Source organism: Hypanus sabinus, chromosome 19 (genome assembly GCF_030144855.1).
Source record: "Hypanus sabinus isolate sHypSab1 chromosome 19, sHypSab1.hap1, whole genome shotgun sequence".
NCBI lineage: Eukaryota > Metazoa > Chordata > Chondrichthyes > Myliobatiformes > Dasyatidae > Hypanus > Hypanus sabinus.
In genome coordinates this window covers 58,330,477-58,350,489 of record NC_082724.1, presented here as the reverse complement: position 1 = coordinate 58,350,489, position 20,013 = coordinate 58,330,477, and the positions used below count along the sequence as shown (strand labels likewise).

At 42.1% G+C, this 20,013-nt stretch overlaps 1 protein-coding gene across 1 annotated transcript in view; it reads right to left on the bottom strand.

Annotated features, from left to right (window-relative positions):
- Positions 1-20,013, bottom strand: part of plxnd1 (plexin D1) — a 198,854-nt gene that overhangs the window by 93,469 nt on the left and 85,372 nt on the right. The window contains exons 13-15 of the mRNA XM_059944489.1: positions 10,160-10,311; positions 8,518-8,617; positions 7,181-7,320 (exon numbers count right to left, since the gene is read on the bottom strand). Of these exons, the coding sequence (XP_059800472.1) occupies positions 7,181-7,320; positions 8,518-8,617; positions 10,160-10,311 (392 nt within the window). The remainder of the gene's footprint in view (positions 1-7,180; positions 7,321-8,517; positions 8,618-10,159; positions 10,312-20,013) is intronic.

Sequence of the window (20,013 nt, the reverse complement as noted above, 5' to 3'; positions counted from 1 at the left end):
TACCAGGCTGATGAATTCTGTTATTTTGGGAAACAGTGACGATAAAGTAAAACATTTGGAGCCTGAGTAGCAACAACAATTGAAGGTACTCATTTTTAAGTATGAGAATTTGTTCCCCGATGTACCAAAACAATGTACAGCTGCCATGCATGACTCAATTGTAGGTCTAGCTGACTCAGTTAAGCAGCACCCTTACAGAATTAATTTAGAAAAAATTGTTTGAATAAGAAATTGAATACATACTGAAAAATAGTATCATTAGGCCACCTACATCTGATTGGGCTTAGCCCTGCGTTATCGTGCCAAAGCCTGGTGGCAGCATGAGTTCTGTACTAATTACAGAAAAGTAAATACAGTGACAAAGACAGATGCTCACCCTATTCCTAGGGTGGATGACTGTATTGATAAGGTTGGGAAGGCTAAATTCCTTACGAAGATTGACTTGTTGAAAGGATACTAGTGTGTACCCTTAACAGAGAGGGCCAGAGAAATTTCTGCATTTATAACACCCTCTGGATTGTATGAGTATAATGTTTTACCCTTTGGAATGAAAAATGCTCCAGGGACATTCCAAAGGATGATTAATTCTGTGGTTCTGGATTAGAAAATACAGAGGCTTATATTGATGATTCGGTTGTATGGAGTGACACGTGGGAAGAGCATATCTCAGCAGTTACTCAATCTTTCTGTTAACCTCTCTAAAAGTGAATTTGGTCATGCCAATATTATTTATCTTGGCTACATAGTAGCCCAAAGACAATTGGCTCCTGTTCAAGACAAGGTTCAGGCCATCACTGGGGTTCCTGTTCCAATGGGCAAGAAATCTCTGAGAAGGTTTTTGGGAATGGTTGGGTACTACCATAAGTTTTGTAAAAACTTTGAGGATATTGCTCTTCCCCTGATGGACCTACTAAGAAAAAGTGGAAGGTTTGTTTGGAATGAGTGTTGTCAAGAGGCATTTGAACGACTGAAAACTATTCTATGTTATCAACCTGTGCTCAAAGCACCTGATTTTACAAAGCCATTTTCTATAGCTGCAGGTGCCAGTGACGAAGATGCCAGAGTAGTATTGTTGCAAAAGAGTGGTAGTGATATTGAACATCTTGTAGCTTACTTTTCTAAGAAATTTGATGAGCATCAGAAGAATTATTCCACTGTTGAAAAAGAGTTATTATCACTCATTTTGGTCTTACAACATTTTGATGTCTACATTTGTCCTGCGCAGAAACCACTTGTGATTGACACTGATCAAAATCCATTAGTGTTTCTGAATAAGATGAAGGATAAGAGTAGATGGTTATTGAACTGATCTTGCAGGAATATGACATGGAAATAAAACAGGTGAATGGTACTGACAACATTATAGCAGATTGCATGTCCAGGTGTTAAGTTAAAGTCTGTGTACGCTTCTGTAACGTGTTACCTGGTACTTACATATGTATTGGTTTACGCTTTGTAATCTGTCGATAAAAAATTTTGCTTATTGATCAAAATTTTTCCTGAAAGGAAGGAGGTGAGATGGAATCTTACATTAAAATCATTATGGACTGCCTTTAAGAACTGTGTGAGTGTGAGAGACAGAGTGAGAGAGAGTTGGAGTGAGACAGTGAGAGAGAGAGAGAGAGAGAGAGAGAGAGAGAGAGACAGACAGACACTACAGGATGGACAGCTGGTGTTCAGCTCAATAATATTTAAACGATCAGTAACGCTTGTTTCACAGGACACGCAGACACATGAAAGCTGGTGGCAGAAATTGCCACTGAACTTTTAAATACCCACAAAGGGTGGGGCTGAGGATCGATTAAGAGGAATCGATCCTTGGCTATTAGTGCGTGAAAAGGGCAACTGAATGGAATCTACCAGTGTGTCTAACCCTTGCCTGGGCTGGTAAATTATCACTTGAAGATGCCGCTCTTAAATTGGGGAGACCCGCCGCAGACTGGGAGACCGTTTCGCCGAACACCAGCGCGCAGTCCTCCAGCAGTGGCAGGATCTCCCTGTGGCAACAGACTTCAATTCCACAGACCACTCCCACTCTGATATGTCTGTCCATGACCTCCTCTACCGTCAAGATGAGGCCACACTCAGGTTGATGGAGCAACACCTTATTTCCCGCCTAGGTAGCCCTCTACCTGCCAGCATGAACATTCAACTCACAGACCTCCGTTTATACCCCATCCTTATCTATAATTTTAGTCTGGTTCTCTTTCTCTCTCTTTTTCCCCCCTCACTATAATCTCCCCCCAGCCCTACCTTTCTTTCCCTTTTATTTCCCATAATTCTCCACCTTCCCCCTAGCCCATTTCCCTTCAGCCTATCACTTCCCAGCTCTCTACTTCATCCCTCCTCCCACTTCTTATCCCCCCTTGACTATCCCATATTACTTCACTCCTGATGAAGGGTTTTGGCCCAAAACGTCATCACTACCTCCTCCCATAGATGCTGTCTGGCCTGCTGAGTTCTGCTGAGTTTTGTGCTTTTGTTTTTATTTATTTCCAGCAGATTCGCTCGTGTTGTCTTAAATTGGTCACGTTTGGCTGACTTGGAAGGTTTGGAGGACAACGAGGAGGATCAACAACACCTGTTTATTCAGATTACAAGTATCTCTCTCTCACTTTAATCCCGTGCATCTGATCTGAACTTTTCTTACATACCATCATCAGACCGTAACTCTTGCCACCTGAGCTTGAATAAGTTTGGGAACTTTATTTACACTTTAACTTTTGATTTACCTGGTCTAAATTACTATAGTATGTAGTTACTAATAGTGTTCTGTTAGCAGCAAAAACCAGACTCCAGGTTTGTTCTATTGCTGCTGATACCTTTACAGGGTTGCGTGTATGTGACAATGGGCAGTTGGTCTACAAGTAGATACAGTGTGTAGTGAGACTGTCAGGAAGGACATGCAAATGATGGGGCAAAATTGCAGTCAGTGGAATGAATTGCAGTATAACGGGAACAAAATTGACAAAGATAATGAATACAGCACTGGAAGTGCATTCAATGCATTCAATACATGGAATAAGGTAGATGATCTTGTAGCAGAGTCAGGGATTAGCAGGTATGGCATTGTGGGCATCACTGAGCCGTGACAAAGACTATAGTTGGGAGCTCAACATCCAAGGATACACATTGTATCGAAATGACAGACAGGTAGGTGGAGGGAGTGTCATGGCCTTGTTGGTAAAAAATGAAATAAAATCCTTAGAAAGAGGTGACATGTGACAGAAAGATGTCGAATCAGGTTGGAGTTAAGAAACTGCAAGAGTAAAAATACCAAGATGGGAGTTTATGTTCAGGCCCCTGAACAGTAATCAGAATGTGAACTACAAATTACGATGGGTGATAGAAATGACATGTAAGAAGGGAAAAAGCTGCGATAGTCATGGGGGATTTCAATAGCTAAGCAGATTGTGAAAATCACGTTGCTACTGATTTTGGATCGTAAGAGAGAATTTTTAGAATGCTTATGAGATGGCTTTTTAAAGCAGCTTGTGGTTGAGCTTACATGGGTGGGGATCAGCTATTCAGGGTTGAGGGTTGTGCAATAAATCAGAATTGAACCAAAGTTTAAGGCAAAGGATGCAATGATTTATTTCACCCTGCAATTTGAGAGGGAGGAGCTAAAGTCAAATGTATTGATATTACAGTGGAATAAAAGAGTTTCAGAGCCATGAGAGAGGAGCTGGTGAAAGTTGATTGGAAGGGTACACCAATTGAATGACAGCAGAACAGAAATATCTGGAGTTTCTGGGTGCAATTCGGAAGGTGCCGGATATATACATTCCAAAGAAATAGCAATATTCTAAAGGCACGATACTGCAACTGTGGCTGACAAGGAAAGTCAAAGCCAACACAAGAATTGAAAAGCTTTTAAAAACCAACATAAGGCAACAAAAAAAAGCCATAAGGAGAGAAAAGATGAAGCTTGAAGGTAAACTAGCCAATAATATCAAAGAGGATATCCAAAGTTTTTTTAGATATATAAACAGAAAAAGAGAGGTGAGTGTAGATATTTGACCACGGGAAAACAACGTAAGAGGTGGTAATGGGGGACGCGGAAATGGCGGATGAACTGAGTAAGTACTTTGCATCAGTCTTCACTGTTGAAGACATTGGCAGTATGCTGGAAGTTGAAGAGAGCTGGGCAGAGTGAATGCAGTTGCTATTGCTAAGAAGAGGTGCATGGGAAACTGAAAGGTCTGAAGACAGATAAGTCACCTGGACCAGGTGGACTGCACACCAAGATTCTTTAAGAAGTATGTGAAGATATTGTGGAGGCATTAGTAATGATTTTTCAAGAATCACTAGGTTCTAGCATGATTTCAGAAGACTGGGAAATTGTAAATGTCACTCCACTCTTCATGAAGGGAGGGAGGCAGAATAAAGGATATTATAGGGCAATTAGTCTGACCTTAATAATTGGGAAGATGTTGGAGTTGATTGGAGGCACATGATAAAATGGGGCAAAGTCAGCATCGTTTCCTTAAGGAAAAATCTTGCCTGATAAATCTGTTGGAATCCTTTGAAGAAATCACAAGCAGGATAGACAAAGGAGAATTGGTGGATGTTGTATACTTAGATTTTAAAAAAGATCTTTAACAAGGTGCTTCACATGAGGCTGCATAGCAAGAAAAGAAGCCATGGTATTACAGGAAAGATACTAGCATGGATAGAGCATTGGCTGATTGGCAGGAGGCATAGAGTGGAATCAAGGGAGCCTTTTCTGATTGGCTGCCAGTGACCAGTGGTGTTCTGTAATGGTCAGTGTTGGGACTGCTTTTTAAAAAAATTTTGTATGTCACTGATTTGAATGACGGAATTGATGGCTTTGCAGGCAATACAAAGTTAGGCGGACAGGTAAGTAGTGTTGAGGAAGCAGGGAGGCTTCAGAAGGACTTGCATTAGAATGGTCAAAGGAGTGTCAGATAGACTACAGTGTCAGGAAGTGTACACTCATGCACTTCAGAAGAAAGAATAATAGCATAGACTAAAGGGAGTGAAAATACAAAAATTTGAGAGGCAAAATGACTTGGGAATCCTCATCTAGGATTTCCTAAAGGTTAACTTACAGTTTGAGTTGCTGGTGAGAAAGGCAAAATCAATTTTGAGAGGACTAGAGGCTTTATTAGACACTTGGATAGGCATGGCAAAGAACGATAAGGACCTACTACAAGCAAATGCAAAGAGTTGGTAAGACCTCTCTCTTACCAACTGGACAAATATATGACTCCATAAGATCTAGCTTGATAAAAGATAAAGGTAAGGAGAAGTCTAAAGCGGAACGTAAAGTGAAGGGGAGCTAACTTCGAGATTCAAGATTGTTTAATTGGAAGAAATTTCTTTAGCCAAAGGGTGGTGAAAATCTGGAATTTGTTGCCACATGCAGCTGTGGAGGTGAAGTTGCTGGGTGTATTTAAGACAGAGATTGATGGGTTCTTGATAGGACATGACATCGAAGGTTATGGGGAGAAGGCTGGGAACTGGGGTTGAGGAGAAGATAGATAAAGGATCAGTCATGATTGAATGGGCTAGTTGGCCTACTTCTGCTCCTATGTCTTATGGTCTAAGAGTCTCTGGAGTTCACAGAGAACGGTGTGATAAACAAAAAGAACATCCAGTGAGCAGCAGTTCTGTGGGTAAAAGCACCCTGTTAATGAAAGAGATCAGAGGTGACCAGACTGGTTCAAGCTGACAGTAACTCGAATAACCACATATTACCACAATGGTGCTCAGAAAAGCATCTCTTAATACACAGCACATCGAACCTCGAAATGGTTAATCTACAGCATCAGAAGATCACGAGCATACACCCAGAGGCCACTTTATTAGGTACAGGGGGTACCTATTGAAATGGCCACTGAGTGTATATTGTCCATTCTGTGAACTGAGTGATCATTCTAGATAATGTTGTTGGGTATGGAGTTACATACACACCAGACTGATTATAGACAGTAGAGTTCTTTACAAATGGACATTAGTGAACAAAGTGCAATTTTAAAACAATCTGGGATTTTTGTGGTCACTATTATTAACTTAAAGCAAGTTTTGACAGAATATACATTTCACAGCAATTACAGTGGGATTTGAACTGGTCTTTCTCTGGTATTATTCAGGCTTCTGAATTACTAGGCCTTTAACATCACTGCTACACCAACACACTCTGTAACATCAGCCAGGACATCAGCAGACAGTTCTCTTCCCTTTTCCAGTAGATTTTCTGCATTCATCTTCTTGACAGACACAGCTCTGACAAAAATGGACTTCCTTGGTAGAGAACTAGAAGAGACTTTTGACCAGAGGTTTCTGGTCAACTAAGATAAATCCACTGAGGATTTATTTGGTGAAAAATATAGAAAGATTCAAAGCATTTGGCAAAAGCTGAATCTGACAAAGGCTAGGAACTAGATAGGATAGCTAAGAAAAAGTCTTGGTAAGATGGGCAGATAAAAGGTCCTGGCTAATGGGGTCAGATGATCCATGCAAGGGAGGTTGACTCCTGGCTGGCAGGAGGGAGGGGCGGGGGAGGAACGTCCTGAAGGAACAGAGTGGTGGGGAAAAGATACTGACAAGAATGAAAGATCATTGGGGGGGGGTGGGGCGAGGGGAAGGAAGGTTTCAACTAGAAGTGGTGAGAGACAAAGCCTAGGGAAGAGGAATGAGAAAATCCTGGTGGCAGGTAGGAGTCCTCAAGTTACAGAAAGCTAATGTAACTAAGGGGACGTGAGTAGTAGGGAGTGGAGTTTCTGGCAGAGGAGTGGAGATCCTGGTAGTAGATAAGCGAGGTTATCTTTCTGCTGGGTATGAGAGAACCAACACAGCTAAGAAACCTGGTTAGCTGATGCTGAAGAGCAAACTTCCAGAGGTTGGATATGGTCATCAGCTGAGGAGATCTGAAGAGAAGAGACCTGCCACGGACTTATTTATTTCTGGGCAGCTGAATACAGTTGGTGAAGGACTCAACCTGAAATTGTTTTAAACCAGAGATGAAATACTCAAAACAGAGTTCTGTCTGAGAAAGAGTGATATCATTGGATCTCAAAGAAGGTTAATCTAAATTGTATAGCCAAATGCAGCTTCCTGGTTGCATATGACAATGCCATCTTTCAAATATAGTCTGTGCTAGACAAGTAAGTGAATGACAAAACCCATCCACTGAAGCTGCTGCCATGAGACTTACTTTATATTGGTACAGTCCTTGGAGCCATTGACAATGATCCTGACCATAGACCCAATGTGTAGGTTTTTGCCTCTGATAGTGACTTGGGTTCCTCCAGCTTTGGGCCCCTGATCAGGAACTACCTTGGTGACCTCAGGAACCTAGTCAGGAAAAACACAAGTTCAGCAGATGAAAATCTGCGGTAGATAGATGGAAACCAAACTTGCAAATATTCAACAGAGTGGCCAGCAGTGTGGAAAGGTTAATCCATGACTGTATAGGCTTTTCCAAGTACTGCATCATCAGAGTCACAAGGTAAAATCCCATTGTAACCAGACATTGGTCTCGGCCAAAACTTGTATCTCCACAACATACATGCAAAAGCTTATGTACATAATATGCACACACTTGACATCCATTAACGCAACACACGAATGTACATTTGTGTGGCCCTCAACTTGTGTGCCAATACACAATACATGAACACACACGATACAGATACTGCCTGACCTGCTGAGTTTCTTCAGTATTTTTGTGTGTTGCCCATTTTGTATATCAGATTCATATATCCTTAATGAACTTGCCAAATGATGTGCCAACATTGAACATGTCAGTTTCCAAAGTATATCAAACACAAAACTGAGCAGAAAGTGTTTTTTTCTTATTTATTCATATTCAGGGCAACACCAAGTCAGCATTTAATACACTTCTCTAATGACTCTGACGTTAAAGACATTGTAGTGTCTCCATTGTAGTGCTGGGTTGGAAGTCAGGTAAAGGCAGAATGGAAAAGGACAGCAGACTTCTTCGAGTAGCACCAAGGTCATCAGGAACGTTGATAATGTGGATATGAATATACGAGGAACGAGTGATTAGTCAGTTTGCAGATGACACAAAAATCTGTGGTGCTGTTGGCTGTGAGAAGGATAATCATAGACTACAGGATGACATTGCCCAGTTTGTAAAATGGATAACAGCAGACAGAATTTAACCGTGACAAGTGTTAGGTGATGCATTTTGGATGGACCAATATGGCCAGGTCATACACCATCAATCTCTGAGTTGCTTTACACTATCACTTTAAACTTTTCCTGGCTTGGGTTAGGAGACAGGAGGTATTGGTGGATGAATGTTTTACTGATGAATCCAGGCAGCATCCTGCAAACCTTTCCCTCACCCGCCACATCATTAAACAAATATAGACCATAGAATGGTCCAGCACAGAAACAATCCCAACAGCCCACAATCAAACTAATTAAGCCAAATATGGCTAATTAAACTGATCTCTTCCAGCTCCACATGGTGCACATTCTTCCAGCAAAGCAGTGACCAGAAATGCACATAAAATTGAGACTTACAAGAAAAGAGAATCTCTGGCTGGACCTTGCTTCCTCCTGGACCCTGACGCTCACCACGTCCGTGAACTCTCTGTTGGCTCTGTCAGTTGTGCACACAATCCTGAAAGACAAAAGATTCAGCAAAGCAAGATCATCACCTCACTCAGTTTTTTCCATCTCCACCTTCAGCTTAACCCATCCTCCTAAATCATACAACATAGAATAGTACAGCACAGTACAGGCTCTTCAGCCCACAATGCAGTGCTGACCCTTAAACCCTGCCTCCCATAGAAGCCTCCACCTTAAATTCCTCCATATACCTGTCTGGTAGTCTCTTAAATTTCAGTAGTGTATCTGCCTCCACCACTGATTCAGGCAGTGCATTCCATGCACCAATCACTCTCTGAGTAAAAAACCTTACTTTAATATACCCCTTGAATTTCTCTCCCCTTACCTTAAAGCCATGTCCTTTGTACTGAGCAGTGGTGCCCTGGGAAAGAGGCGCTGGCTGTCTACTCTACCTATTCCCCTTAAAATCTTGTATACCTCCATCATGTCTCCTCTCGTCCTCCTTCTCTCCAAAGAGTAAACTCTAACTCCCTTAATCACTGATCATAATGCATACTCTCTAAACCAGGCAGCATCCTGGTAAATCTCCTCTGTACCCTTTCCAATGCTTCCACATCATTCCTAAATTGAGGCGACCAGAACTGGACACAGCACTCCAAGTGTGGCCTAACCAGAGTTTTATAGAGCTGTATCATTACCTCATGACTCTTAAACTCTATCCCTTGACTTATGAAAGCTAACACCCCATAAGCTTTCTTAACCGCCCTGTCTACCTGTGAGGCAACTTCCAAGGACCTGTGGTCACGTACCCCCAGATCCCTCTGCTCCTCCACACTTCCAAGTATCCTGTCATTTACTTTGTATTCTGCCTTGGAGTTTGTCCTTCCAAAGTGTACCACCTCACACTTCTCCGGGTTGAACTCCATCTGCCACTTCTCAGCCCACCTCTTCATCCTATCAATGTCTCTGCAATCTTCAACAATCCTCTACACTATCCACAACATCACCAAACTTTGTGTCAACTGCAAACATGCCAACCCACATTCTACCCCCACATCCAGGTTGTTAATTTTAAAAAAATCACAGAAAGTAGAGGTCCCAGAATCAATCCTTGTGGGACACTGCTAGTCACAACCCTCCAATCCAAATGTACTCACTCCACCACAACTCTCTGCCTTCTGCAGGCAAGCCAATTCTGAATCCACCAGGCCAAACTTCCCTGGATCCCATGCCTTCTGACTTTCTGAATAAGCCTACCGTGTGGAACCTTGTCAAATGACTCTGAAAAAACTGATGTAAACTGCAAATGTGAGCAAAAAGGACTACCTCAGATGGGCTGGTTTGCACAGATGAGTTTAGCTGAAGGGCATTTTTCCATTCTGTATTACTCTGATTCCACTACACATGCACGACAATGTGCACGTGCACAAATACATTAACACACAAAGTTGACATTCACTTACTGCTTACAGTCACTGTGCAAGTGAGCAAGGATCCTGTGTTGTGCAATGGAGCAAGAGTGGAGCTACACATCACTATTACAACAAATTTTCTTCCACAGAATGCAGAAAAAGGAAATTGTGAAACTACATACTGTGCTGAGACCACATAACCTTCCTGCAGCGGGATACATGCAATGGCACCAATCCAAACACCACCAGCGATGTCACTGAACCTGCGGCCCAGGTTCCTGCCTTTGATTGTTAGGCGTGTCCCACCATGCAGAGGGCCAGTGACTGGCTCTATCTGAAAGACACAGATTCATCTGTCAGTTTGGTTCAACATGACAGACTCCAAACCCCAGGAGTCATTCAGTGCAAGTGGTCATGTTTCTTGCAGACATACTGAGATGATGTGTCAAACTTGCCCCACAACAAAGCACACGAAATATTCATAAGACCACTTCCTTGCCATTTGCCTACATCAATTGTTAATCCAGTTATCTGAAAATACGGGCTCAGTTCAGAAAACATAATGGGCTTCATGGTTTCTCTCTCTCTAGTCTTATTCTACATAATCATCTTTTTCAGCCTTTTATGCAGGATTTAACATTTCTAGACTGGCACAGAAAGGGCATAAGGTGCTTTGAAGATCTTTTTATAGATAAGCGCTTTGCAACTTTTGAACAACTGTCTGTAAAGTTTGACCTACCTAACATTCATTTCTTTAGATATCTCCAAATTTGACATTTTATCAACCCTTTAATACCAAACTTTCCTGAGGTATCCGTTAAAAATGTTGTGGATTTGTTTCTACGTATGAATCCATTTGATAAAGATTTAATTTCTACTATTCAAGATATGTTAACCATGTTGAGGTGAGCCCCCTTTGACAAAATTAAAACTGCCCGGTAGCAAGATTTAAATTTTTCTTTGTCCGACCAGTTTTGAGATTCAATTCTCAAGTCAGTTAATTCAACTTCTCTATGTGTTCGCTACTGCCTTTTACAGTTCAAGGTGGTACACAGGGCTCATATATCTAAAACTAAATTATCGTGGTTCTATCCTGATATTAGTCCCTGTTGCGATATGTGTAAAGGGGGCGGGGCTTCACTTATTCATATATATTGGACTTGTCCTAGCTTAGAGAATTTCTGGAGAGATTTTTTTTTAAACTTTATCTCATATACTTAATTGTTACTTGGAACCTAACCTTCTGATCGCTCTTTTCGGTACTTCGGGAGAAGTTGACATACATCTGACACTGACTAAGTGTTGTACATTGTCTTTCGCCTCTCTTTTGGCCAGACGTGCAGTTCTTCTTAGGTGGAGAGATGCTGCCCAACCCACTTATGCTCCATGGCTCAGAGACATTTTGTCCTGCTTAGACCTTGAAGAGATTCATTATTCACTTCTTAATTCTGACATAAAGTTCCAAAAGGTGTGGGGACCTTTTCTTGAATATTTTCATAATTCCCATTTAGATTAAGGGCGCATTCCTCCCTTTTTTTCTTTTGCATTTAAATCCCTTCCAGCTCCTTACGGTTAAGATTTATGCTTTTTTAATGTGAAAACATATTATAGTTTAGGTAGTAGGCAATTTACCTTTTTATAAACACAGCTCTGTGGTGATAAAAGTTCTTTTATATATCGTAAGGTTGGCTTGGAGTTGGGTAGTGGGAGGGTGGGGTAGTAACTAACTTTATGCGATTCTATTGTGGGTCTTTTTCTTAATCGTTATCAACTGTACATTTGATATGTTTGTTTTGCACTGTATAAACATTTTTTTAACTTTTTTTGTTTTGTCGCATTGTGGAAACTCATTAAAATTAATTTAAAAAAAGAAGAATCTATTAACCTCCACCTTAAAAACACCCAATGACTTGGCCTCCACAGCCACTTGTGGCAACGAATTCTACAGATTCACCTCCCTCTGGCTGAAGAAATTCCTCCTCATCTCCATTCTAAATGAAACTCCCTCTATTCCAAGACACCCCCACGACAGGAAATGACCTCTCTACATCCACTCTTTCTAGGCCTTTCAATGTTCGATAGGTTTCAATGAGATCCCCCATCATTCTACTAAATTCCACTGAACACAGGCTTAGAACCATTAATTGCTCCTCATATAAGCCTTTAGTTTGCAGAATCGTTTTCATGAACTTCCTTTGAACCCCCTTATCAAATGTGTCAGCACATCTTTCTTAGATGAGGGGCTCAAAACTACTCACAGTACCCGAAACAAGGCTCCACAGTGCCTCAACTTTACATTCTTGCTTTTATATACTAATCCTCTCAAAAAGAATGCTAACATTGCATTTGCCTTCTCACCACCTGTTCAACCTGCAAATTAACTTTTAGGGAATCCTGCATGAGGACTCCCAAGTGCCCTTTCACCTCAGATTTTTGAATTTTCTCCCCACTTAGAAAATAGTCTTTGACTTTATTCCTTCTTCCAAAGTGCATGATCAAACATTTCCTGACATTGTGTTCCATATGCCAATTCTTTGCCCATTCTCTTAATTTGCCTAAGTCCTTCAGCAGCCTTAGTGTTTCCTTAATACTACTTACTCCTCCACCTATCTACAGATTGTTTGCAATCTTGGTCACAAAGCCAACAATTCCATCATCCAAATCACTTAAATACAACATAAAAAGAAGTGGTCCCAGCACCAACCATTTTGGAACACTACTAGTCACCAAGTGCCAACCAGAAAAGGCTCCCTTTATTCCCACTCTTTGCCTCCTGCACATCAGCCAATGCTCTACGCATGCTATAATACCATAGACTCTTATCTTGCAAAGGAGCCTAATATGTGTCAAAGGCATTATGAAAATCCAAGAACACAAAGTCCACCAATTTTCCCTTGACATTCTTGCTTGCTTTTCCCTCAAAGAATTCCAACAGATTTGTCAGGCAAGGCTTCCCCTTAAGGAAAGCATGCTGATTTTGACATTGTGCTATGTGTCACCAAGTACCCTGAAACTCATCCATAACAATTGATTCCAACATCGGTCCAACCACTGAGGTCAGAATTGGTCGATAATTTTCTTTCTTCTGCCTCCTTCCCTTCTTGAAAAGAGCAGTGACCATGGAAATTTTCCAGGCCTCTAGAACCAAACCGATGCACCGACAATACCTATGAATCCATAACACCCTGTATTACAGTTAGCAACCCCACGAAATGCTGTCTCACACACACAAACCCAAAAAAACCATGAATCAGCTTCACAAACCCTGCAGCATTCCAAATCACCCTCACAAATCTTGCAAAACCCTGCAGTACTCCCAGAACCCCACAACAACCTGCATAAAACTCATGAACCCCACAACAGCTTTTGTCACCATCACTGACCCCAAGCACACTGCAATACGCTATGTGACCTGGCAACACCCAGTATCACACTCACTGAATCTAAAACGACCTATTATCACCCTCACTTAACCTACACCACCGAGTACCATGCTCACTGAATCTACAACACCGTGTCACACTCACTGAATCTACAACACCGTGTCACACTCATTGAATCTAAAACGACCTATATCACACTCACTGAATCTGCAACACCGTGTCACACTCACTGAATCTACAACACCCTGTATCACCCACTGTGCTGTCTTTACGACAGTTATTTAGTTTATAATATTTTCGCTTAGTAATTCATTCAATAGTATTTTCTAGTTAGAATTAGAAGTGTTTAAAGTATATTCATTGCATGTAAAATATATCGGCATGCGATGACGTCACATCCGGTTTCGCCACGTCTTGTGGGAAAATACCGGTTTGAAATTAGCGCGAGGATGGGGGCTTACCACGAGGCACACCTGAGCAGAAGTTGTTTTGCAGGCATGAGAAATCACAGTGAGAGCAACGCTGTAAGTTAATAGATAATCGATGTATTGAACTAAGATGTTAATGCCGATCCTGTTAGAAGTAACGACGGTCGATAATGTTTATGCTTTCGTTAGTTAAAGAGTCGCAGATAGTTTGCATGGAAGTGTATTTAAAGTAGTCAATGGAGCAGGTAAACTCTCCCTGTATACTGCACCTTAGTGTAATGTTGTTCTAGTCATCTTTGCAAGTATTTACAATTGAAATGTGATATTAAGGAAGGAACAAATACTGTATCAATCTTGTATTGTTTTATCAACAGTTTTTCACCATATGTTAATATGAAGAGTGAACAGTAAATGGTTAATCTTACTGCGATCTGGTTCTTATTAACTGTGGTTTATCTCGACGTTTAAGTCGGCGTTTCGTTACACGCGAAGGAGAACATTACAGTGAAAAAGCGGCATTATCAGGTGTTTCAAGTGCTGCAATGTCAGCTCGATCCGGGATCAAGTCGATGGCGCCCAGCGACAAGGGCAGTAGAACGACATCAAGTAAGTCCACACAGGCAAGAGCCAAGGCAGAAGCCGCCAAGGTGCGACTGCGTTACGCCAGACAAGAAGCAGTTTTGAAAATGAAACAGGCCACCAGAGAAGTCGAAATCCAGAAAGAAAAGGCTGCCAGAGAAGCCGAAGCGGCCGCCCGAGAAGCCGAAATCCAGAAAGAAAAGGCTGCCAGAGAAGCCGAAGCGGCTGCCAGAGAAGCCGAAGCGGCTGCCAGAGAAGCCGAAGCGGCCGCCCGAGAAGCCGAAGTCCAGTTGGAAATGGCAAAAATATCGACAGAGTTGCAAGTGCTGCAGCTAGAAAGAGAAGAAGAAGCTGCCATGGCGGAAGCAGAGTACATAGAAGAAGCTGAAGGGTCGCGTGATCTGACCGAAGCAAGATCTACTTTAGAAAGGACCAGACTGGAACGCACAAGCGACTATGTACAATATCAAATAGACAGGCAGGCTCGTCTCCCCTCTCCATACGTATTCGATAACTTCCCCAGCTACGAGGAACCTCAGAGAGTCACGATTGCATCACATACATACGAGGAAGAAAATTTACCCTCATGGCTCCGTGATGAAGTCAAGAATGAAAGAACCGACAACGCTCCTTCACCCCCACAACAGGACGGCGGGGAGGGAGAGGTTCACTCCAGGACAACAATTGTCAGCTCGAACTGTACAGAAGTTTGCAGTCAAACTCAGTCAAGCCGTTCTTGTTCCAAGATCTGCCTCACTGAGGTGTACCCTAAAGAAGCACAACAAGACATTACCAAGCGTAAAGTAACCGACGAGACGCTAGGTCAGTCAGTTTTCGTTCAAACCGAGCACGGAAACAAACTTGCACAATCAGCTCAAGATACCATTTCTTTAAAACCCAAAGACACCAAGGTCTTCAGAGATGAAGCAAATAATGGGGTTGCCCCATTGCCTTTCAGAGAACCATGCCAGCGCTCACCAGATAACAAAGAGCAGGCAGTCAAACGGTTCACGTCCTTACGGAAAACCCGGAAAAGGAAACCTGAGATGCAGCAACGCACCCGATTGGCCCACGAGGTACTGTGCACCCTAATGGCAGAGGTCACAGCCATTATAAACGCACAATCATTCCTACCTGTGTCTTCTGACCCAGAAAACCCCTTCATCCTTTCGCCATCAATGCTCCTTACACAGAAGGCAGGAGTACCTCCTCCACCAGGAGACTTTTCAGACAAGGATTTGTACACAAAGCAATGGAGACAAGTCCAGGCTCTGGCAAATCAGTTCTGGCCTCGTTGGAGACAAAAATATCTACCTTTGTTGCAACAGAGACAAAAGTGGACAGAACCCCACAGGAACCTTCAAGTTGGAGACTTAGTCCTGCTCAGGGACAAGCAAATCGCCCGCAACAGCTGGCCAACGGCCAGAATCACTGCTACATTCCCTAGTGGGGATGGACATGTCAGGAAGATCGAATTGAAGACTACCGACCAAGGCGATGTGAAAATTTACCAAGGGCCAGTTACAGAAGTTATTCTACTTCTACCCAATGACTGATTAAGAGACTAAGTTTTGTACTCTGCTCATTGTGACCTTACGAAGGTCAAGCGGGGAGTGTGCTGTCTTTACGACAGTTATTTAGTTTATAATATTTTCGCTTAGTAATTCATTCAATAGTATTTTCTAGTTAGAATTAGAAGTGTTTAAAGTATATTCATTGCATGTAAAATATATCGGCATGCGATGACGTCACATCCGGTTTCGCCGCGTCTTGTGGGAAAATACCAGTTTGAAATTAGCGCAAGGGTGGGGGCTTACCACGAGGCACACCTGAGCAGAAGTTGTTTTGCAGGCATGAGAAATCACAGTGAGAGCAACGCTGTAAGTTAATAGATAATCGATGTATTGAACTAAGATGTTAATGCCGATCCTGTTAGAAGTAACGACGGTCGATAATGTTTATGCTTTCGTTAGTTAAAGAGTCGCGGATAGTTTGCATGGAAGTGTATTTAAAGTAGTCAATGGAGCAGGTAAACTCTCCCTGTATACTGCACCTTAGTGTAATGTTGTTCTAGTCACCTTTGCAAGTATTTACAATTGAAATGTGATATTAAGGAAGGAACAAATACTGTATCAATCTTGTATTGTTTTATCAACAGTTTTTCACCATATGTTAATGTGAAGAGTGAACAGTAAATGGTTAATCTTACTGCGATCTGGTTCTTATTAACTGTGGTTTATCTCGACGTTTAATTCGGCGTTTCGTTACACGCGAAGGAGAACGTTACACCCACTGACTCTATAATATCATGTGTCATACTCACTGAATCTACAACAACCTGTGTCATGTTCACTGACGCTAGAACACACTGCGTCACACTCAGTGAATCTACAGCACCCTGTGACACACTCACTGAATCTACAACACCTTGTATCACACTCATTGAATCTACAACACCCTGTATCACACTCACTGAATCTACAACACCCTGTGACACACTCACTGAATCTACAACGCCCTGTATCACCCTCACTGAATCTACAACACTGTGTCACACTCACTGAATCTACAGCCGGTGTCAGATTCAGTGAATCTACGATGTGTCACACTCACCGAATCTACAACACACTGTGTCACCATCACTGAATCTACAACACCCTGTACCACCGTTACTGAATTAACAACACCATTTGACTCCCTCACTGAATCTACAACAACCTGTGTCATGCTCCCTGAATCTACAACACCCTGTGACACACTCACTGAATTTACAACACCCTGTAACACCCCAACAGAATCTACAACACCCTGTGACACACTCACTGAATTTACAACACCCTGTAACACCCCAACAGAATCTACAACACCCTGTGACATACTCACTGAATTTACAACACCATGTCACACTCACTGAATCTACAAAACCGTGTCACCCTCACTAAATCTACACCCCGTGTCAGACTAAGTCAATCTACATGTCACACTCACTGAATCTACAATACCCTGTGACACACTCACTGAATCTACAACACCCTGTATCACACTCACTGACTCTACAACACCCTGTATCACACTCACTGACTCTATAACACCCTGTATCACACTCACTGAATTTACAACACAGTGTCACACTCACTGAATCTACAACAACTGTACATCACTCACTGAATCTACAACACCCAGTACGACCCCCACCGAATATAAAACACACTGTGACAACCTCACCGAATCTACACCATGTCACTTTCACTGAATCTACAATACCGTGTCACACTCACTGAATCTACAACACCCTTTGTCAGCATCACTGAATCTAGAACACCCTGTACCACACTCACTGAATCTATAACACCGTGTCACCCCCACTGAATCTACAACACCGTGACACACTCACTGAATGTACAACACTGTGCCACACTCATTGAACCTACAATACGGTGCGTCACACTCACTGAATCTACAACACCCTTTGTCAGCATCACTGAATCTACAACACACTGTGACACACTCACTGAATGTACAACACCCAGTGTCACATTCACTGAATCTACAACACCGTGTATATCTCTCAGTGACCTGGTAACACCCAGTATCACACCCACTGGCCCCAAATACCCTATATCACCTTTACCAACCCTTAAAAACCAAGTTAGACCTCACAATCTCCGCAACAACCTGAGGGAGAATGTGCCACTGGTGAACCACAGCGATATTCTTTGGGCTTCATCATTACTTCTAAATGTATAGCTCTTTTGAAGTATACTCAGAGCAATATGCAGCATGTAATTTCCCTTAATGCAATGTACTTTTAATTCAAGTTAATAATTTCATAATCTTATCAAAGACTTGCCAGACTTAACTTTCTGGCACATTTAAGCGGATGAAAGTTCATTGGTATGACTGGAAGCGAGGCAGGAGGGGAGGACTCCAAGCCAGGCTGAAACACAGAGGGATGTGGCCCACTCTACCCAGCATCTTGTTGGCAAATGTGCAGTAGCTGTAGAACAAAATTGAGGCCCTGAGGGTAAGATTGCTGTATCAGAGGGAAATAAGGGATTGCTGTGTTCTATGTTTAATGAGACTTGGTTTACTTTTGGATCCTACAAAAAGTAGTGGATACAGCCCAGTCCATCAGAAGTAAAGCACTCCCCATCATTGAACACATCTAAATGAACCCTATATCACCCTCAGAGACCTTTTACACTCAGTGAATCCACAATGCCCTGAATCACCCTCACAAACCGCACAACACCCTATATCACCATCACTGACCCCTCTGCACCTTGTATCACTCTCACTGAATCCACTACAGTGCTACACAGCTGAGTGCAGTCCTTAGAATGGCTCCTCCCCTCACCACCTGCTTAGAAGACCTTAAACCTTAAATCTAAAGTTCCCTTGCAAAGGGGTTAAATATTAGTTTTATTTGTCAGATGTACATCAAAACATATAGTGAAATGTATCATCTGAATCAACAAACAACAACAGTCTAAGAAAGTACCGGAAGAAGCCTGTAAGTGACCACACGTTTCCAGCGCCCACAACTTAAACTTACTAAGCTGAGCCTGTACATCTTTGAAACATGGGTGGAAATCCGCGCGGTCATTGGGAAGAGGTAACATGTAGGGAAGTAATGTTTGAACTCCACAGAAGTTAGAGCCAGACTCAAATGCCAGTGATTCCCCAGCTATACCTTTAATCAATTCAAACAGGATGGGGCAACATTGATTAACTGGGAGCAGGATATTCTGTGTCCTCAACAAAACACCCAAAAGGACATTGAAGGTCATTGCACAGGTAGTTAATATGGTTGAGAAGACATATGGGGAACTGGTCTTCTTTAATGAGGAAAAGGAATCCAAGAGCCAGGAGGTTATAGCTCAAGTTTATAAGTTATTCGTCTGCCTCATCTGGAGGATTGTGTGAAGTTCTGGTTACCACACTACATTAAAGATGTGGTTGTGCTGGACAAAGTGGAAAGGAGAGTCATCAGGATATTCCCTGGGATGGAGCAGCTTAGTTATAAGTAGAGACTGGAGACACTGGGTCTGTTTTCCTGTAGCAGAGGATCTGATAGAGGTATATAAAATCATTAGGGGTAAAAATAGGATAAAGAGCAGGAGATGTTCCCTTTATTGGGGTTGGTAAATCTAGAGAACATAGATTTAAGAGATTAGAGGGGAGTACAAAAGCAGTGAAGCTGATCAACACCTCCATGCATTAACCCTCCCCTCCACGCACCCAGCCACCACTACTTTATTATTTCCTGTCAGTCACCTTATGTACAGCCTAGCGTCACTTTATGGACATACAATCAATGTTTGTAAGCTATCTTATGTATTTATATTTATCGTGTTTTTAATTATTATTCTGTTCTTCATCTTTTGTGGGTTCTTTATGTGCTGCATAAGATATAATTCTCATTTTCACTTGTGTATAGGAAATGACATTAAACAACCTTGAATCTCATCCATGGCAAGTATCTGAAGTACAGTGGCTGACAGAGTGGTTGTAGCTGGCACACTGAAAGCATGTAATATCTGTCAATATGAGCATTTGAAATGTGTAGGCATAGAAGGCTGGAAGATGGGCTTAATATGGTGTACAGAGTGTTGTGGAGTTTGTGAGTGTGATACAGGGTGTTCT